Source organism: Terrapene carolina, unplaced genomic scaffold (assembly GCF_002925995.2).
Source record: "Terrapene carolina triunguis isolate 2854851 unplaced genomic scaffold, T_m_triunguis-2.0 Scaffold233, whole genome shotgun sequence".
Classification (NCBI taxonomy): Eukaryota; Metazoa; Chordata; order Testudines; family Emydidae; genus Terrapene; species Terrapene triunguis.
Genome location: NW_020664584.1, coordinates 7,293,652 through 7,315,570, shown reverse-complemented (window position 1 = coordinate 7,315,570; position 21,919 = coordinate 7,293,652). Strand labels below are relative to the sequence as shown.

At 50.8% G+C, this 21,919-nt stretch overlaps 1 protein-coding gene across 1 annotated transcript in view; it reads left to right on the top strand.

Moving 5' to 3' along the window:
- Positions 1 to 21,919, top strand: part of RALY (RALY heterogeneous nuclear ribonucleoprotein) — a 52,399-nt gene that overhangs the window by 2,818 nt on the left and 27,662 nt on the right. The window contains exons 2-3 of the mRNA XM_029912592.1: positions 2,563 to 2,827; positions 15,017 to 15,089. Coding sequence (XP_029768452.1) covers positions 2,572 to 2,827; positions 15,017 to 15,089 — 329 coding nt within the window. The 5' untranslated portion in view covers positions 2,563 to 2,571. The remainder of the gene's footprint in view (positions 1 to 2,562; positions 2,828 to 15,016; positions 15,090 to 21,919) is intronic.

Here is a 21,919-nt window from a genome sequence, read left to right as displayed (position 1 = left end):
CTCGCCCCTGTGCTATGAGAAGCAACTGAACTCACTGGTGGACATTTAATACACTGTTCTCCAAGAGGTGTCTGACTCCTCTGGTTCACATTAAGACTGACCCTTGTGGAGAGAGACGGCTCCTGTCTGTTGCACACGTCACACAGGGGCTTGTAACAAGCAGAGTCCCTCTGCTTGGGGGCGTGCAGACTCACATCACTGCAAATGGGATGGGGAAGGAGGAGGGTCCACTACCCTGTTCCCTCCCCTTCACATCAGTCACAGAGCTGGCTGGGAATGCCATGGAGAGCAGGTTTCCCACCCTCAGTTCAGGTCTGTGCCTAGGTGACACAATCTAGTCCTAGTTGTGCCTCCAGAGACATTTAAATACTGTGCAAAACCTGGATTGGATATTCTGTGTGATTGGCAGGACTCACCTGGGCATTACAGGTACCTCTGGTAGCTGAGTCAATTAGGAGAATCCAAGGGGATTTCAGCACACAGTAAATATGTGGTCACGTCTCACAATTTGCACTGCTGAGCAATTCCAGCTGTGGTATGGAATGCCTGTGTATTATTCCAGCTACAGGATCTCAGAGTGGAGCACTTAACTTCACTCTGTTCAGCGCGTGAGGCCTCAGGGCAGGGATTGCATGACAGAAAGGATTTATGCCAAAGGAGAATGGAGAGCTTAATGTTTGCCTGCAAAAATCCATGTGCAGGGACCTAAATAAGTGGCCCCTCCATAGGTGCATGAGAGGGGGAGGTCACAGCCACCCAGGGGCGGCTCTATGTATTTTGCCGCCCCAAGCACAGCAGTCAGGCAGCTTTCAGCGGCATGCCTGCGGGAGGTCCGCCGGTCCCGCGCCTTTGGCGTACCCACCGCTGAATTGCCGCCGAAGCCGCAGGACCGGCGGACCTCCCACAGGCATACCGCCGAAGGATCCCTGACTGCCGCCCCCCGCGGCTTGCCGCCCCAGGCACGCGCTTGGTGCGCTGGTGCCTGGAGCCGCCCCTGCAGCCATCTTCTCCCCAGAGCATCCATTTGAGAGCACTCAGAAACAGACCCTTGGAGTTTCATTTTGAGCTAGTTGTGGAAAAGCTGCAGTGACTTTTTCTTTAAATAACTTGAAATCAGACTCAGAGTGCAGGGGAACAGAATCCTGCAATGAGATCTTTCATTATTTTTAATTATTGTTATTTTTTTTATTTTAAATAATTTATAAACTATCAAACATGCAAAGTAAAATGCAGAAAAACTAAATCAGGACACACACACACATCGCGCGGGGGGGTATTCACAGCATCACAGACCCAGTTCCCGTAGTTACCAAAAGCCAGAGGAACCTCCTGATATCCCTGTACTGTCTTTATAGATGAAAGAGAGTGAGTCAGATGACGGATACGTTTTATCTAAAATGCCCAGATTATAGCTTGTATCTCTGATAACTAGTATCAAACCTTTAGTCTAGGAAATGATGCTTGCAGGATCTTACACACAAAGCAATCTTGCTCTGGAACAAATTGAAATATTCCTGGCACAGGCCTAGGTGACTGATTTTTAGTCCCTGATCCTGAGAAGCGTTGAGTAACCAGAACTCGGTCAACTCCAGTGAGAGCTGCGGGCGTTCAGTGCTTTCTCGGATGCACTCAGAGTCTACTTCAGGCTTCTGTAAACACTTGCAGACACACAGCCAACAGAAGACGTGGGATTGGCTTCACCACATCTCTGCACCAGCCTGGAGCAGGATTCACCAGGGAAGGCGGAGGCTGTAGGGCACTGGCGGAACAATGAGCCAAACCCTGGTATTGGTTTTAGTGACATCAGCTCAGAGCTGAGCTGGCACTGGTTATGTTGACTTTGTGTTGTAGAAAAGAAAATGAAAGTTAAAGTCTGGCTGCCTGCTCTGTTTGGCTTTCTAATGCAAAGTAGAAAGCTGTTCAGATTGATCTGGGGGAGTGAATAATATATGAGTCGGGAGAGATAGTGGGAAATGTGAATCTTACATGTCCAATGGTGTTCCAAGGCAGGCACCGCATTGCATATTGAAAATAGCTTACAGTACTACTATGCATGTTCAGGTACAGTCTCAGTGGCAGACAAAAGCATCCTGCTGAATAGCGTAGTTTTACAGCAACTCGGCAAAATATGCACTGCAGACAAAAGGCTGAAGTTTCCATTGACTTTTTTTGGTCTGTCTGAATGAGAAGGACCAGAACTGGGTGAAAGGAATGGCACAGAGACAATCTACTCCACACACGGGGAGCTGGAGTAATCAAAGTTTACATGGGTGGGACCAGGTGGTGAGGTTGTCACATGCAAACCCCTCAAATGCAATTCCGGGGTGCAGAACTGCAGCGTTGCCTCCTCTTTCTGCAGCTGTTATTCCAGCCATGGGTCTGGGGGCACCTGCAGTCCCCACAAACTGCTGCATGAAGTGATGGGGTTGTTTATTGGTTTGCAGTGTGATGAAGGGTTGTAATCCCAAATTCCTTCTCTCTCTGACCCCCATTTTTATTACATTCATGCTGTTCCCTCTAGCATGTTACACCCTTCCTGACCCTCCTGACTTGTTTACCCAGGTGTTCAAGATGTCATTGAAGGTGCAGACAAGTAACATCACAAACAAGAACGACCCCAAGTCCATCAACTCCAGAGTCTTTATTGGGAATCTCAACACAGCCGTCGTCAAGAAATCAGATGTGGAGACCATTTTCTCCAAGTACGGCAGAGTGGTGGGCTGCTCCGTTCACAAGGGCTATGCGTTCGTACAGTACTCGAATGAGAGGCACGCACGGGCCGCTGTCCTGGGGGAGAACGGACGAATACTTGCCGGGCAGACGCTGGGTAAGGAGTCCTCATGTCCTTTCTACTCCTTGTAGTCAAGGCACAAACTCATGTCATGGGCTGCAGCTGCAGAAGCTGTTAGAGGGGAGTCCTGAAAGCACAGACTCATGAACAATCACATGTCTTCCTTTAATACATTTTTCTACTGTAGCTGATGTTAAATAACTTCTGCATAGCATATGCAATTCATTCTACATCTGTCAGGGAGTTTGCCTGGAGAAAAATAGATGTTCTCAATCCGTGTGTGTGTCATTTAGTATATATCTGTATTTATTTTATTTTATTTTATTTATCACAGTGGGTGGGCAATAGAGTTTAAAAGTCATAGCCGCAAAAGGCCTTGTTATTATTATTTATATTCTGGTCACACCTAGAGGCCTAAACTAAGATCAGGGATCTGTTGTGCTAGGCACTCTACATACATCGAGTGAGCTGTCCTGAACTGCTTGGAAACTAAACTGAGAAAGGATGGGATGGGAAACACGGACACAGATAAGTAAAGTGACTCACCCAAGGTAATACAGGAGATCAGTGGCAGAGACAATCATACCAGGAGGTCAGCAAAATGCATTATGTTAGCCAATAACATGCAACATGAAGGCTGTTGTTTTGTCCTGTGACATTTGTTAAGAGTCCTTGTCTGGAGTTGCCTTGAGGAACTGCCGGATCAGCTCTATGTATAGATCAACATAATGTGGACGGTCTGTCGCATACTAAGGGTGACTATCTTTGATGAGTTCTTAGGTGCATAACATTGATGTTGCTGCTCTACAAGAAACTCATGCTGCAGAGTCTGAGCGAGCTGCAAGATACTAAACGTGTGGCTATGAACTCATTGCCACTATGAACAACGCGAAGTACAGCCTTGCCACATCCATCAGCCATGGTCTTAAAGATGTTGCAGTCCTGGAGGAATCCAAGACCATGGGAAACTCTATTGCTGCAATAAGAGCCAGAGAACTGACTGACCATAACAAACATCTACAAACCTCCAAATCTTGAATGGCAGGAGCCCACATCACCATCTTTTCTTCACCCAGCTGCTACCCTGGTGACTTTAATAGCCACCACTCGCAATGAGACTATAGCAGAAATGATACAGCCGGTGAGCAACTCACAAACTGGGCCTCATTTGTAGATGTCTACCTTCTTTACAACCCTAAACAAGTAGGGAATTTTCACTCAGCCACATGGAACACTAAACACAACCCAGACCTCTGTTTTCTGATGAAGGACAATATTGATGTCCTCCTGCAAGCTTTACAAACAGTGCTTGGAAACTTTCCTTGCAGCCAACACCACTCCACCGTTATGCAGGTCAGCTGTGGAGTTCTGCTGATTGAATCAATGCTGAAATGGTGCTAGAATTTCTGCAAAGCAAACTGGGTTGCATGCAGGGCTTTGGAGCGGAGCCCAGAGCTGGAGCGCAGAGCAGCTCTGGAGCAGTGGAGCTGCAGGTTTTTGCCTGGAGCTGGAGCACAGCTCCAAAGCCCTGGTTGCATGTACCCCAGCAGTTAAGACAGGATGCAGCGTATCAAGTTTTTCCTAGAATACTATGACCTTGTTCACCTTCTTATCAAAGCTGCTGTGAAACACATTCCTCATGGCTATGGCGAGGTCTGTGCTCCTTGCTGGCAGCCAGAGACAGAGGCATTCTTTAAAAAGTGTGAGAAGAGCGGTGATCCGGACGCAGCAAAAGCACTAATAGAACCGTTGAACTCTGTGCATCTGAGAAGATGGAATGAGACAGTGGAGGGTCTTGACTTCACTCATTGCAGTTGCAAAGCCTGGGCACCCCTCCGTGTGCTTGGACTTGTTGACCCAGCAAAATATCATCAATCGAAAATGACGGCTAATGCTGTCACCTCATACCTTCTCTGGAATTCAGCGACCAAAACTGACAAACTGACTAGACAGAAGGTTCAGAGAGAGCACTTCTGAATGTCTGACAAAGCCCCGGCACTTCACTCTCAGCCCCAGACACTAGAGAAGAAATAATCAAGGCCCACATCGCCACTAAAAATGGGAAAGCTTCTGGCAAGGATGATATATCCCAATTCCTCAAGAATTTGGGAGCAAAGAGAAGAGGATAGTTGGCAGATGTATTCGCTGCCATATATTTGACAGAAAAGATCCCAAAATACTGGTGTGAGGCAATAGTCACTGACATCACAAACATGGGAAACCAGCTGTTGCCCAATATCACTCCTCTCCACAACTCACCTGTTAATGGATAGGGTTTCACTGGCCTTCTCACCCCTATGTTTCAGGCTATCCTGCCAAAGCAATAGGCTGGTTTCAGACTGGGACGAAGTTTCTGCGACTAGGTTCTCGCCATTAATGGTCACACTGAGGCTGGCTTCAGGTGGAATCTAAAAACTGGAACAGTGCTGATAGATTTCTCCACTGCGTACGACATGGTATGGAGATGTGGGCTATCGCTCAAGGCATCAAAGGCTATCAGATGCCATAGCACTATATGACTGCTGGCCACTATGTTGAGCAACCATAGATACTGTTTCCTGTTCAATGGGTATATCAGCAAAGCATGCACCCCCTGTGATAGTCTACTTCAAGAATCTGTGCTTGCTCCTTCACTATTCAACATCTACATTAGCGACTTACCTGATAAAACTTGGCATAAATTCATCTGTGCCAATGGCGTTGCTGTTGTGCCACAAGGCAAAGACCTTACCACCATCAGCAACATCCTCTCCACCAACCTCAGTACTGGAAACTCCATCCCAGTGCCTCCGAAACCTTGCTAATAGCCTTTCACCGAAACAACAAAGCCGTCAAGGAACCACTTCATGTCTCCTTTCTCAGTCAACAGTCTGAAATGAACCCAGTCTGAAGTACTTGAGTGTAACCTTGGATACAAGTCTGACTTCTAAAGCTCATCTGGAAAAGATGTGAAAAAGTAAAAGCAAGGACTACCCTTGTCCAAAAACTCACAAGCACAACATGGGGTGCCAATGCACACACACTTCAAATAGCAACTCTTGACTGGTATACCTGCCCGCTAAATATTGCACACCAGTCTGAGCTCACATACGAATTTTCTGGACAAGCAGCTCAATGCTGCGATGAGTATTACACCTGGAACATTTAAATGAACACCCATCCAATGGTTGCCCATTCTGGCACATATACCTCCACCCAAAATCTGGAGATACACCCACATACAGCCTGTGAGTACAATGGAACCATGGCTGACCTGGATTTACCAATTCATGAGCACCTCCAGAACTTTCCAAAGACACATCTGAAATCCCCCAAGCCCTCTTGGGATGAGGCTAAAGCTCTTAAGGAGTCCTCTTCAATCGCAAATCGCACTGGAAAGGATTCTGGGATAATGCTAATATCCCAAACAAACACCTAATTGCTGACCCCTCAAAATAGCTTCCAGGTTTCAACCTATGCTGGAAGCAATGGCCCGTACTGAACCATTTCAGAACATAATATGGCAAGTGCTGTCATCTCCTACACCTCTGGAAGAGGAGAGACAACGCATAATGTGACTGGAGAGCAATCGCAAGCTATGGACCACATTGTAAATCAGTCCCCGCTTCGATCATTTGCTGGTGGCATTTCAGATTTACACCAAGACTCTTCCAAAGCTGCCTCCTGGCTCATTAATCTGGCCTTGGCTATCCTCTCTTGCCATTTGAGAAGCGGCAGAGCCAGGAATAGAAACTCGCTCTCCTGAGTCCCAGGCCCAGCCCGTTGGACCATGTTTCCTCTTGCAGGTGTCAATTTTTTCTTTAAAAACTTCCACTGGAGACCTGCCTGTTGTAGCTTTACTGGTGGTGCCATAGAAGCCATGGGAGCCCTAGTGTAGTAAAGGCCCTAGCAGCCACTTGTGTTTTAATCACCAAGTCATGCTGACCTGCTCCGGCCAACTGATTGAAATGCCAGCAGCTGGTCTAGGGTAGTGCTTCTGCCAGCAACAGACAGATGTGAAAGTCTTTATTCTTCTATTCTGTTCTATATAAGTCCCTATACAAGCTTGTCACCATAGCCTCTGAGCGCCTTCCAGCCATTCATCAAGCAAAGTGACTACACATCTGTCACAGGTTGTTTGTTCTCTCATCCTCTCCCCAGAGGGAGAAGCGTGTGCAGGGGAGTGTCTTGTTCTGGTAGTTGCTTTTTAAAAAAATAAATATACCTGTTGCTCTGTGTTTATGTGACAGAAGGCAAGGTCAAAGAAATGCACCTGGCCTTGGAAAGGAAAGTGGTGAGGTTTGTGATGGTCCCTAATTCTAGAGAGAGTTCATTCCACAGTCTTGGACCATCCCCAGAGAAAGTTCTGTCTACCCCACACTGACAAGCTTTACTCTAGCCTATTACCAGTTGCTTGAGACAAACTGTCCCCAGCTGCATCCTTATTTTGCACATTGCTCTGAAATGCCACATGCTGAGGAGCTCTTGTCACCAGGTACAAACTGAGAATTGGAGCTACAGACAGCATTTTTAATCAAAAATTGGCATTTCTGAGCCTCCAGCAAGCGGGGGTTCTGCTGAGGGCACCAACAGTGCCAGACACCTAGTATAAGAAATTTGAAAGCCATCCCCACCTTGCTCTGATTTGAGTATGACAATCTGAAATAAGAACCTGAATGCTGGATATCTTTTAAAGAGGCTGTGTTGTTATTTACCCAGTGAAAGTCCATCTTGAGTTTGTTCAAGCAGGCAGATTTTGGCCTGCAATGGAAACTGCTTTTCATGTGTCTTCCCTTCAAAGCACAAGCAGAATTGAAGGTCAGAGGTGAAATGCAGCTGCAGTGTCACTTACTCCCATTCCAGATGTCACCCCGATGGTCACCAGAACTCACAGTTGCATGGACAAGACCTTTTTGGGAGAGGGAGGTCATGCATGTATCGTTACATAGAATTTACTACAAATAGGCAGAAGTTGCCCAGCCATGCTTCCCGCAGGGAGTTCACAGCAGAGGAGAGACTCACAAATTGGGACATTCCGGGGTTCTCTAGTTACTCTTCTCACTCAGCGACTTCCCCACAGATCAGATCAGCCTGCAACTCAAAGGATGATTGTTATAGCTGGCAGCACTGCAAGCTCCACCTAGGAATTGAAAACTGTCTCCCTCTTACCTCATCCCCACTAACAAGCTTTCTGCAGTCAGAACTCAGCTGACAGTTCTGTGGGTGATGTGAGAGCCAGAACAGACTCCAGCTCACTCCCCTTCCTTATTGGGGGACCGTGGGAATCCTGCAAATTCACACACAGCAGGCCATGTGGAAAAGGAAGTGTAGTCCCATGGGACAGTGGACCAGAGTCCCTGCCTGGCACCTGCGCGTGGAAAGGCCTTCCAAAAAGGGGAGGTCGCAGCTGCTCAAATAGCCCCCAAAGCCTCCCCCCAACAGGTGAACAGGGGTAGACAGGGAAGGCACCTGGCAGATGTTAATTAAGAGCCTCTCCCGGCTTTCACTTTCCACTGGCAGACCTCCGTAGAGCCCCAGCCAGAGGATATAGCCTCCTGCCTCTGGCAGAGAGCAGCAATGCTTTTTCGCCAGGGGTGAACACCTCATCTGGCACAGCTGTCCCCACAGACACAGCTGGGAAGGGCTAATTGCCAGTGAAATTCAGCCACCTCCTTGTGCCATCCATGCCCATTCCTAGACCTCCATAGCCAGAGAGAAACTCACAACAGGGTGCGGGACAGCAGAGGACAGGTGATCTGTGCCCACCACCAGCACCACTTAGCTTGCCTTGATTGCCACGTCCAGCCACTGTCCCCTTCCCTGCCCCTTGTCCTCTTTTTCTATGAGCAGCCTCTCCCACTTCCCCCTGATTTTCTCATGTCACATCACACTGAGCCGTGCTCAGGGGGATGAGCAGTGACTGGGAATTGTCTGAATGCTGCCTCTTCAAAGGGTTTGTAATATTTTATTTTTTAGTGGTGGCGAGCAAATTTGGGGTAGGTTGAGGTTCAGGACCGTCTCGATTCACCTACGAAAGTGAAACGGCACCTCAAAGAAATCAGTTTTGGTTTCTCTAAACTTACACTCAGGCCGATATGACGTAGAAATGGGCCTGGAAGTCAAAGCAAGAGCAATCATTCTTGGCAGGTTTCCAGTACTGCCAACCCCAAGTGTTCAGAAACCACAAATCAAGCCCCCAGAATCACGAGATTGGCTTACAAATCATGAGATTGTAAAACAGAAAAAACAACGAAAACTTGGGGGCTCTGTTTATTTTCCTTTTTTTGTGTGTGTGAATTTTTAAGGTGCACTCAGATCACGTTTCAAGCTTTTCTCTGCAGCACGAGGGCTACACATATCTCTTTTTTTCCAGTGAAAGCTGAGAATCTCACCTAATCACATGACATGTGCTAAGAAAAAGCACTATTACCAGACTCATGATAAAAGCATGAGAGTTGGCAACACTGTTAATTTAACAACAGCCACTGTCACTGAGCCAGATGCTCAGCTGGGGTAAACCGGCAGAGCTTCAGCAGAGCTATGCTGATTACATCAGTTCAGGATCTGGTCCAGTTCGCTTTGGGATTTTTACTTCTGGCTGAGACCAGAAGCACCGATTAAAACAATTTCAAGCCTCGAAAAAGGCTCCAAGTTTGAGTGGGAGGTGAAGGTTCAGATCTGTTGTTATATTTGATCAGATTGGCGCCTCCATCCTTAGGGGGTCACCCAGGTGCACAGCTTTCTGAACAGCCCGGCCCATTTCCAATAATGACCATACTGGCTTTGCAGGAAACACTGCAGGCACTCTATGAATGAAACAGCCCTTCCCGGAGAGCAGGGTCTTTCCTGCTGCCATTGTTCAGACAAGAACGGGAATTAGCATCAAAGAAGTTGTATTAAATGCTGTTGAAAAGCCCTGATATTCTGCATGTAATGTCAGCGCTTCGGTGTCTGCCGTTCTTGTCTGAGCTGCTACAGTATTCTGCTCATCCCCCTGGCACCTTTCAAGCCCCTCTCCAATAGATCATGTTTCAGTGGGTATAAAATGCTTCCACTCTGATTCAGTAGTGTTTCCCACCCACTTTTGCACAGAGATAAGTGACGGCGCAAGGCAGTGGAAAATTCAGGCCCATTCATTTTAATGTATTTCATAATGTACTATGTGTCCATTGACATGGACGAAACATCAACCTGTCGTAGGCTCAGTGGTGCTGCAATACCAACCAACCCTCGTATCAGCCACCCCACCCCACAAGACAAAACAAACCTCCATAACCTTAGCCCAAGGTCAGACAAATGCTTCATTGAGTAGATGAGCCTGGCACTGTACTCTAAACCCAATGCTGTGAAGTATTACAGGCCTTAAATTCAATAGGAATTGAGTGTCTGGCCCATCTGGATATGAGCACCCTGAAGGCCACCAAACAAAGGGTTTGGACACATGCCATCGAAAGCCTGTTGGCCAGTGAGAGCCCACCAGCCAGAATGCCCACCCTCCAAGTTCTCAAGAGTGCAGATTTAGGGCATACATGTATGGACAACCCCATTTTGCATTTGGTTCTCTGTCCGTGACCCTCATATGTTCTTGTGCAGCCATATTTTGTATGTATAGCCTAGGCACTGCTTCTTCTGGGTTTATTAGCACTGCAGCTTGCCTGGAGCTCCTGAAAATGATTACATGTACAAGTTAACTTGAAATTCAGCTACTCGCGCGTCACTGTAAGCTCTTTATTTGGGCAGTAAGTTCCGCGGGCCGGGGCCGTGTATCCTTATTTGTCCGTACAGTACCTAGTACACTTTTTGCGCTATATAAATAATGGAGAAAAATAAGAATAGAAATTTAACTTGGTCCTGACAAATTTAGTCTAAAGACACAAATGTTTCAAGATTTCGTTTCCTGCCAAACCTCGCTGGCATCAGCCGGGCTGCTCCAGTGACACTCATGCATGTGGCAGCCAGTCCATCATGTTCCCACAGCTCAGTGGCTCCTCATGCTTCCAGCTTTGCTGGGGGAAGGCTCCTTGCAGTCATATGAGCTGTCTGCTTCCCCTCTCCCTTCCTCACTCTGCTGGATCACCACCAGGAAAAAGGGGGTGAGAGGAGACAGCAGTACAAAGTAAGGGACCCAATACTGGCCCTAGGCAACCTCACCCTGCCGACAAGCTGCATCAGTTCCCCCATCACAAAGCACCAGCAAACATGCCCCAGGCACCACAGTACTCACTCCTGAGAAGGCAGCCAGCATATTTTCACCCCTACGGCTACCCCTGCAGCTCCAGCTACTCTGCCATTCCCATCTACTCCATCACCCACACACCCAGTACTTCCAGGTACCCCAGTACTCCGAAGCACCCCACCCCCACCCGCAATGCCCCAGCAACCACCCACTCAGCTACCTCCCACGCTCTCCAACCCAGCACCCACAGCCAGCCTGACACCCAGCTCCAACTTACCAGCATCTGCAGCTACCCACCGTGCACCAGAGATGCCCCAGGGTTCATTCATTCCGCTACCTCCCAGCCATCCCCCAGCTTCCGCCTCAGACTCGCCCACCCAGCACTGAGCTATCCCCCAGCCGCCCAGCACCCACCGCTGCCCCACCCAGTGCCATAACAAGGGCAAGGCGAGTGAGGCACTTGCCTCAGGCGCACAAAGCTGAGGGGCGCAAAAAGTGGTGGAGAAAAAAAAAAGCCGCTGGCAGACACAGAGATATTTATAACCGGGGTTATCTCCCCCCGGCCCCACCTGCCTCCCTCTCGAGTGTCCCCCGGCCCTGACTTGCTTCCCACCCCCCTTCCGGGAGCAGAGCAGCTCCATGCTGCCTCCCTGCAGCAACTGCTGCCGCAGGGTCCTAGTCCCCCCCAACTCACTGCCAGGGCAGACTGACTCTGAGCCTGCCCTTCCCTCTCAGACCCTTTCATTTTTCAATGGAACCCTCCAGCAGCACAGGGGGCCACCCCGCCCGCAGTCACCGCTCCTGCCCCATGATGGGCAAGGAGGCAGCCCCATCCCTCACCCCCAGTGGGGCTACAGTCGGGGCAACAGCAGGGGAGGAGGCGCATGCAGCGCCCCCCGGCACCCACCATGGGGGAGGCGAGGGAGATTCCTGGACCTGAGAGGGGCCCTAAGAGCACATGCAGTGACAGTGGTGGGGGTGAGTGTGCTGCTGGGGGGGCAGGAAAGGGGAGCTCCTCCCCCAGAGCTTGCTGCTGCTGGCAGAGAAAGGGCTGGGGGGAGTCCTCCTCTCTGGCCCCTGTCCCGGAGCAGCCTGCCTGCACCCCAAACTCATCCCCAGCCCTGCCCCACCCCAGAGCCCACACCCCCAGTCAGAGCTTTCACCCACCCACCACACCCTCAACCCTCTGCCCAAGCCCTGAGCCCCTCCAGCACCCCAAACACCTTATCCCCAGTCCCAGCCAGAGTCCTCATTCCCCCACACCCCAACCCTCTGCCCCAGCCCTGAGCCCCTCCCACACCCCAAACCTCCCATTCCCAGCCCCAGACAGAGCCCTCACCCCAACTCTCGCCCTGAGCCCCTCCCACACTCCAACCTCCTCATCTGCAGCCACAGCCCTCACCCCTGCACCACATCCCTCTGCACCCCTCCCATCCCCAAACTCCCTCCCAGAGCCTGCACCCCAATCCCAGGGCCTGTACCCCAGACCTCCTCCCTCACCCAAACTCCCTCCCAGAGCCTTGGGCAGGTGGGGGGACAGAGTTTGGGTGGGGGCGGGTTCTGGGCACCACCAAAATTTCTACAAACCTGCCACCCCTGATCCTGCCCTGCAAACCTGAACTCCCAGCATTCTCAGGACACATGCTGATCCCTAGTGGCCACTGCTGATATCCAGCAGCTCCCTCCTCTCTTAACCTGTGAGTCCCTCTCTGGATTGGAACTGGACTGGAACCAAAGACCATCTTGGAAGCAACATTACCAGCCCAAGCAGTCAAAAATCATGAGTTGACCCCCCAAAATCACAGGCTCTACCACCGCCCCTTCATTCATTCTTCGGCGGCAATTCGGCGGCAGGCCCTTCCCTCCGAGAGGGACTGAGGGACCCGCCGCTGAATTGCCGCCGAAGAGCCGGCCCTGGGGGAGGGCGCAATTTTATATTCTTGCCTCGGGAGCAAAAATACCTAGTTACGGCCTCGCTGCAGGTGTCCCAGTATTCAGCCACCCCCACAGCCTCCCCCACCTGCCCAGCTACTCCCAGGCTGCCTCCAGGCACTGTTCAGCACCTCCCCCCAAGCCATCCAGCCACACATCCTTCCACCTGCTGTACCACAGCTGCCAAGTTTTGTGCAGCTCCCCATCCTGTTACCGTCATTACTTGGGGCAGGGTGTGTTGACCATAAGATGAAGTTTCTGAATATAGGTAGATTGTCTGCAAATACCCAAATTAGCCCATTCAATCATTTGCATAAATGGCATGTGTGAAGCTGCACAAAATGTGGCGGCTATTCATCATTCACAGACGAGGTCTCCAGGCTCAGCTGTACCCTTGTGAGCCCCTGGGAGACCTTTGCTATACCATACGCCACACAGGGCACATCTACACTGCAAAACAAAACAAAACCCAGCAGCAAGTCTCAGAGCCTGGGTCAACTGACTGGGGCTTGCACTACCGAGCTAAAAATAGCAGTGTAGAAGGTCCCACCCAGGCTCTGAAATCCGGCAAGGGGTGAGTCTCAGAGCCCAGGCTCCAGCCTGAGTAGAAATGTCTACACTACTATTTTTAGCCTCATAGTACAAGCCCTGCGAGCCCGAGTCAGTTGACCTGGGCTCTGTCACTCATGGGCACAGGGTTTTTTTTGCAGTGTAGACGTACCCACAGAGAACTTAAAAGCGCAGCAGTTTTGTTGGCAGTGTGTCCTAAGGATGACGAAGGGATGACTCAAGAAATGTCCACAAGAATTGAATGTGTAAGCGGCAAGGAGAATTAGAGGAGGAATTGTTCAGGGTAGACTCCTCTTAGCCAATTTCACTTCCACCATCTTGTCTTGTACACAAATTGTAAAATCTTTGGGGTACAGACCTGTGTTTGTACAGCGCCTAGCACAATGGGGTGCTGGCCCAGGATGGGGTTTCCCGGCAGCGATGGTAATAAAGATAAGCAATAATAATAATAATAGTAGAACCCCAGTGTGAATCAAACCCAGCAAACTTAGCACCACTCTCCTGGGAATGCTACACATGCTGTGTGTGCTCCCTCCCTCCGTCCCCTCCCCCCTCCAAGCATGAGCACATTGATCACCCTGCTTTCTGGCTGCATTCCCTGGATTCAAAGGAGGAGACTGGCTGGCAGCACACTGGTTCTTGTGGGTACAAGTCATAAAGAATTGGGGGGGGTCCTGGGAAGCTCTGCCAGGCAGAAGAGAATTGCTCACTCCCAAGCTGGGAAAGTAGGACAGTGCAATATGTCACCTCTCTGATGGATTGTTTCTGTGCAGTTTTGTGTCCATGCCCAGAGTTAGTTTGCTCAGACTTTGCGCAGGCATCATGAAATTGGCCATATCTCTCTATTCTCACGTCCAATGCGCTCATTCAGCGTGGAGGTTCAGGACAGAGATTTCCTCGGCCAATCAGAAAATTTCATTCTCACCGTCGCTGGAATGAAACCTGCTTCTGAGATCAATTGGGGTGACTGCAGACATGCTTCTGCACCCTGTGCAGCTTTTAGAACAGACCAATCAGAGGAGACCTCAAAGGGGACTTCAGACCTTTCCTTTGTGTCCTATATTTAGTATTAATTTTACACTTGGAGGAAGAGAAATAAATTGCATCTATCAACCAGCAGTGGCGAGGGGCTTACACATTCACCGTGTTTCATAAAGAGAGCACTGAATTCTCCTTGGAAGCCAATCCTAGAAAGGCATGAGCTGCAAGGGGCTTTAGGTGCCTGGATTAGCATGTGTGCAGTGGGTTCTCTGATTAGAAGCTGATTGTTTGCCAGCTGCCTTAGGTAAGGGAAAAGAGGCTTGTGGAGAGAGCGGCTGCTTTGGACATGTGGACAAAGCCCAGCAGGAGTCTCAAAGTGCTAGCAGAGGCCGCAGAAGCGTAGCAAAACTGTTTGATTAGCACAATACACAGCTCCCTGCTAGGAGTCTGTATGGGCAGGTAATTGAACCATATGATGTGGGGATTGCATCTGTGTCAACCAGACGGCTGCATGTACTCAGAGAGCCAGCGCTGTGTGAGATGAGTTTTATATGCTGACATTAATTCAAGGGTTTGATTCATTGCAGATATCAACATGGCTGGAGAACCTAAACCCAACAGACCCAAAGGGCTGAAGAGAGCAACCTCCGCCTTGTATAGGTAGGTCTTCAGGATGTCACCTCCCCAGAGTGAGACAGCAGGGGGGCTGGCTTTTCAGCAGGGGATCCCAACCAGGGCTGATATGTCACACTCCTCTGGCTGGACTCTCCGAAAGCTTCCCCTCTCGGCCTGTATCATAAATCTCAGTGCCAGGCCCTAATGCTGCCCACTACCCATTCAGTTCTTCCTGCTGCAGTCCACCATGGAGCTGGGCTACTCTGAACCCCAGGCTTGTACCCGAAGCAGCTCAACCTCCATGGTAGGCTACAGCGAACACAAGGGATGGTGGGCCGAGGATGCTTGCTGGCATAGCCCAGGTTTGGCCAGACGATACAAGGGGGAAGCAACGGCTTTATGGGAGTCTTCACCGGGCCCCCAGAGAGAGGGAATAAATGATCTATTCAGCTTTGACACAGTGCGAGTCAAAAGAAAACAGCTGGCAAATTCAAAGGTTTCCATCCCGCACTGCTGGATCCATAAAGCTTCGCTCGCTTTTGATACCCAGCTCTCATGTTAATGAACCTTCCCTCCACGGCCTCCCCCGGCAACTTACTTTCAAGTCGCATAATTGCTTTAAGCAAATCTCCCTGTTCTTTTTAGCGGCTGCTTTTCAGCCCTGCTTCCACACCTTGAAAAGCCCCATCTGGAGATGAAAGGGAAACAAGCCATTGTTCTGCCGAGTGGTTGTCCTAGGTCTTTCATCTTTGCCCAGATCAGGCACCTGGTGCAGTCTTTGTGACAGTGCCTGCCAGCAGCCAGAGATGCATCAAGTGCTGTGGGGCCTGCATTAAAGAGGGCAGGCCGGGGGGGGGGGGGGGGGGGACATGGGAATCATTCCTGATAATGGCATGGAGACATTGGGGTGGGGAGGGACATTTCCGCTCTCTAGCACAGTCCACCGAGGTATTCCACTCCCAGAGTCATCAGGTCAGAGAGCACTGGGTGGCCCGAGTGGGGTACAGAGCCTTTCACTGCTAGAGCAGCAGTTTGCACATGGACTATGCCAGCAGCGGCTGAAAGCCACGGCTGCAGGAGGAGGGAGCGTTTCTCCAGGTGGGCGGGCCAGTTTTAAAAAACATAGACAGAAGGGTCCAAGGGAGTTAGGAGCAGCCCAGCTTTCACTCACTTTAATGGCATTTGGGTGTCAGGCTCCCTTCAGCCACTCTGAATATCCCAGGCTCAGCTCTGTCAAGCCAAACAGGTGCAGGCAGGCAGGAGGCAGCTGCAGTGCAGCACCCTGCCTCTAGGGGCCACTCTATCCCCCTGCCCAACCCCCATCCCCTGGCAGCTAAGAGTGGATGAGAACCCACTGCCAGCCAGTCGCCCGGCCACATGTCCTCCAGCTCTTCTTCTCTCCAGATGAGGAGGAGAAAGAATGAGAGTCAGGGGTGGGAGGTGGACAGGAAGGCCTTAAACAGTGGAGTGGGCTTTGTTGGGGGGATTTTGGAGAGGGGAGATGAGGGGGAAATGGAGGGACAGGGAGGACTTCAGAGTGGGAGACTGTGGGGCAGGGGGACCTTGAAGGGTGAGGAAGCAGGTGTAGGGGGACAAGGGAGGGGAGTACCAGGGGAGATTTGGTAGGGAAGACCTTGGGGAGAGGGTGAAAGAAATAATGATGGGGAGAGGGAGGGAAGGAGATACAGTGGGGAAAGAGAAGAGAGTGAGAGGGCTGAGCAAACAGTGCCGGGCACCCTGACACATGGGGAAGCAGGAGAGAACGGGAAATGAGAGGGCAGAACGGAGGAGCCGGGGGAAGGAAGGAAAAATGCAAGGAGCGCAAACGAGGAGTGAGCATGGAGCAATGGAAAGACAAGGAGGCTAGAGAACAGGACAGTGGGAGGAGCCATGGGACATGGGGCAGGGCCTGGGGCACGTGAAGGAGTGCAGGGTGAATTGGAATGAGACAGCGTTGCCAGCTCTTCAGATTCTATCATGAATCTCATTACTATTGATGGTTTTCTTAAACCCCTGCCCCTGGAGTCATGTGAATAGGAGAGAAATTCAGCTTTCATTCGAAAATACAGTAGGTTTCTGGTTGCAAAGAAAAAACTTTAAAATGTGACCAAGGGAAGACTTAAAAACCAGAAGGCTAATAAAAGGAACCCCAAAATGTGTTGGGTTTTTATAAAATCTCATGATTTTTATGCCAGTCATGATTTTATGGGGTTTGACTCATGATTTTTGACCACTTGGTGTTAGTAACACCTGCAGATAAAAAGGGAAGGAGACGTGGTGGTGGTGGGATTTCTTTTAGAAAGGGAAACTAGGAGAGAATAAAAAGTGACAAAGAGTCCTGTGGCACCTTATAGACTAACAGAAGTATTGGAGCATAAGCTTTCGTGGGTGAATACCCACTTCGTCTCCCCATCATTATTTCTTTGACGAAGTGGGTATTCACCCATGAAAGCTTATGCTCCAATACTTCTGTTAGTCTATAAGGTGCCACAGGACTCTTTGTCGCTTTTTACAGATCCAGACTAACACGGCTAACCCTCTGATACTAGGAGAGAATAGTGTTTTTTCTCATGGAAAAAAAAAGTGGGTGGTGAGGAAGGGAAAACAAGAGGTACATGAAAGGGAAAATGCAAGTGCTGGAGAGAGAATGGAAAGAAAGGAAATACAGATACAGGGAGAGGATGGAACAGGGAGATGGAGCAAAAGAGAAGAACAAAGAAAAGGAGAAATGGAAAAATAAGTAAGAAAGCATAACTCTCTGGTTATGGTGAACTAAATGCAATATGTGGGACTTCTGCTGCTTCTCTGCCCCAGCAGGAATTTAACCCAGTGTAAACTGGCTTCTGTTTCTTCCTGTAGCTGCATTTTATTGATGTTTCCCTGGCGGGCATCCCACTGCTCTGTAATTGTTGGGAGAGAGGATGACAGAATGATGCTGCTTTGGGGATTTGAGTTTTATTACTCGGCGGCTGTTAAAGTAGGGCAGGAGTTTATTTATTATTTTTAATTACATGAAACAGTGGTGGGCAATGGCTTTCTTCTGAGCCTGGATCCTCTGATTTAGGACCATAAGAAACACCCTGAAATAATGAACAGACCAAAATTAAGAGGAACGTCTAAGAGGGAAACAGAACAGAGAGGATGATCGGAGCCAGTTTGCTAACAGGCAGCTCAGAGGGAAACAGACTGCTTCTCCTGTCACCAAGCAGATGGGGAAAGGGCCCAACGAGATTTTTCTCTCCTGGTGTTTGGAGATGCTGGTTACTCTGGGGTAAAATCCTGGCCCCATTGAAGTCCATGGGAGTTTTGCCATTGACACTGTGTATTTAAGTATGGTCTGGGTTAGGGTGACCAGATCACCACACTAAAATATCAGGACACATTGGGGTACCATTAGCCCCACCCACAGTCCACCCCCACTCCTCCCAGGCTCTGCCCCAGGTCCCACCCCCTCCCTACTCCCCTTCCCCCTGTGCCCTTCCTCATCCCCCAGCCTGCTGCTGGCTTGCTGCATCCCTCTTCAGTCCCCCACCCACCGCTCGCTTCCCTCCCTGCTCGCTCGCCCGCCCGCTGCTTGCCTCTTCACACCCCCGCCCACCACTCACCCCTATGGTGCCGACTTCCCCTCTGCCGGGTAGGTGCTTGCCCACCCCCCCGCCTCTTCCCACCCCTGCACCACCCTCGCCTCACCCCCAGTCCACCCCCTTCCCCCAAATCTCTGCCCCTGCCCTGCCTCTTCTCCACCTCCTCCCCTGAGAGTACTGCATACCCGTTCCTCACGGAAAGTGCTAAGTGCCGCCAAACAGCTGTTAGGCAGCGGGACGGGGGGAGGAGGGAATAAGGAGGCGAGGAGGGGGGAGCTTGGCTGAAATTTTTCCCTGTGGGTGCTCCAGCTCTGGAGCACCCATGGGGTCAGTGCCTTCCTCCCGCTCGCCTCCTTACCTGAATATCGGGAAAAATGGCATCCCAATTGTACATTGATCGGGACGTGGGACAAAGGGTTAAATATCGGGACAGTCCCAATTTTATCGGGATATCTGGTGACCCTAGCTGGATTGCAGCTCCTTTGTTATTGTTACCTCCAGCCGTCTTTGTTGCTTCCGTCCCCAGGGAAATGGTGACATGTCTCTGAAGTGGATGTTATAGGCCAAGCTTTTAGAAATCCAAGTTTCAAGCCGGGGTTCAAATCTGAGTGCTCGCACCTCTGATTACTCTCTTTGTGTCCACAGTCAGGTGCAGTAGGTGGAGGCACATGTGCTCGTACTCACCCCGGCAGTTCAATAGTGGCACAAATTGTGTCCAGAAATGGGAGGCACCTCCCTTCTGGTAACATGTCCCTACATGGGGACCACACTAACCAAAACTTCAGGAATTCCTGCCTGCATCCCAAAAATTGATCAGTCTCCTATAGATGCTGTCCTCTGGACAACTAAATCTTCCTTTCCTAGCTTCCTCCAAATGGATTCTTCCTCCCTGTTCCCAATCCTGGGCAGTATCTTCCTCTCAATTCATTTTCTCCCTAACCCTGCTAGATGAGCTCCTTGATTGTCTCCTTCAAGGTCCTCCTGTCCGAAGACAGACAGTTTTGCATTGTTGTCTCGAGCTCCCACGGACTCTATCTTCATCCACCCCTGAGTCAGGCAGTGTCCAGAGATGGTACCTCCAAGTCAAAGCTTAACCACATTAGAAAGTTACTTTGGAAGACGTTCATGCTGCCACTTCCCTTGCTATAGAAGACTTCAGGCGCCAGGGCTGTCAATCCAAGATCATTCATCAGTACTATAGATCCCGAAAAGAAAAGAACCCACCCACTCTCAGTAATGGTGGGCGTGTCTGATGCCCCTCTCTGAGAATAGCTTCTGCTGAGACCTTTCTAAGTTCAGAGCCCAGTAGTTAGCATCTAAAATCAGCAGTGAACCCGTTATAATAATGCACTGCATTTTGCATACTGTGCCTTTACCCACAGGGATAGTCACTGAGAATATGATTATGATGGCATCAGGTTGTCTGCCACGGGCTTATAAACTGTTGCAGACAGTTATGGGATGGATGGCATTAAAGTCTGCGGTCTGTTCTAAACCTTTGTCCCCGGAATGGAAAGGAAATGAAATTCCAGCAAGTCAGACTGGGTGGGAAGGAGTGGGTGTGAGAGGGAGTTACGGAGCTATAGCACAGTGATTTCAGAGACATAAAACTCAGCATAGAGGGAAAGATTACGGCTCTGAATGGTGGAAAATCATTTTTTAACTACTGAGGAAGTAGGGTGACCAGGTGTCCAGTTTTCAATTGAAACACCTGGTCGAAAAGGGACCCTGGTAGCTCTGGTCAACACCGCCGACCGGGCTGTTAAAAGTCCAGTCAGCAGTGCTGCGGGGCTAAGGCAGGCTAGTCCCTACCTGTCCTGGGGCACCGTACTGCGCCCTGGAAGTGGCCAACAGGTCCGGCTCCGAGGTGTGGGGGCCACGGGGCTCCGCGCACTGCCCGAGCACCGGCTCCGCACTCCCATTGGCCAGGAACCAGCCAATGGAAGTTGGGGGGGGCACCTGAGGGTGAGAGCAGTACACGGAGCCTCCTGACCCCCCCCCCACCACCACCACCACCACCAGGTGCCAGACCTGCTGGCCATTTCCAGGGCGCAGCAGGGAGCCAGGACAGGCAGACAGCCTGCCTTAGCCCCGCTGTGCCACTGACTAGGAGCCACCTGAGGTAAGCCCAAGTCCCAACCCCCTGCCCCAGCCCTAAGCCCCCCCCAAACCCAGAGCCCCCTCCTGCACTCCAAACCCCTCATCCCTGGCCCCACCCCAGAGCCCGCACCCCCAGCCCTGAGCCCATACTCCCTCCTGCACTCCAACTCCCAGCCCTGACTCCCCCCAAACCAAGATCCTCCTCCTGCACCCCAGAGCCCGCACTCTCAGCCCAAAGCCCTCACCCCCCCCTTCACCCCAACCCCCTGCCCCAGCCCAGAGCCCCCTCCCACACCCTGAACCCCTCATCCCTGGCCCCACTCCAGAGCCCTCATCCCCTCCTGCACCCCAACCCCCTACATAAACCCGCAGGCCCCTCCCGCATTCCAAATTCCTCAGCCCGACCCCCCAGCCCGGAGCTCCCTCCTGCACCCCAAACCCCTCATCCCTGGCCCCACCCCAAAGCCAGCACCCCCACCCTAGAGCCCTCACTCCTCCCACACCCCAACCCCCTGCCTCAACCCACAGCCCTCTCCCACATTCCGAATCCCTCAGCTCCATCCCCCAGGCTGGAGCTCCCTCCTGCACATCAAACCCCTCATCCCCAGCCCTATCCAGGAGCCTGCACCCCCAGCCCAGAGCCCTCACCCCTTCTGCACCCCAACCCCCTGCCCCAACCCATAGCTCCCTCCTGCACCCTGAACCCCTCATTTCTGGCCCCACCCCAGAGCCCACAACCTGATTTAGAGCCCTCACCCCTTTCTGCACCCCACCCCCCTGCCCCAGCCCAGTGAAAGTGAGGGAGGATGGTGGGGAGTGAGCCACCGAGGGAGGGGGAATGTAGTGAGCGGGGGCGGAGTCTCGGGGAAGGGGTGCGGCTAGGGTGTTCAGTTTTGTGTGATTAGAATGTTGGCAACCCTATGAGGAAGTAACAATTTATACTTCAGCTCCTATGTCTTGATAGTTACCATACATACGTATGCAGTACTGTATATAGGAGTACAATATGTGTACATATGTATATATAGTAAGTGTACATATACATGGGTACAGTTAGACTATGTTCTGTACCTGTATGCAGTACCTATAAATAAATTGTAAGGGGCTTGTGTGGATGTACCCTGGTCCCTAAACCAAATCCTGCCCAGATTACACTTCCAGATTGAATTATAGGAGCCAGATCTCATTTGT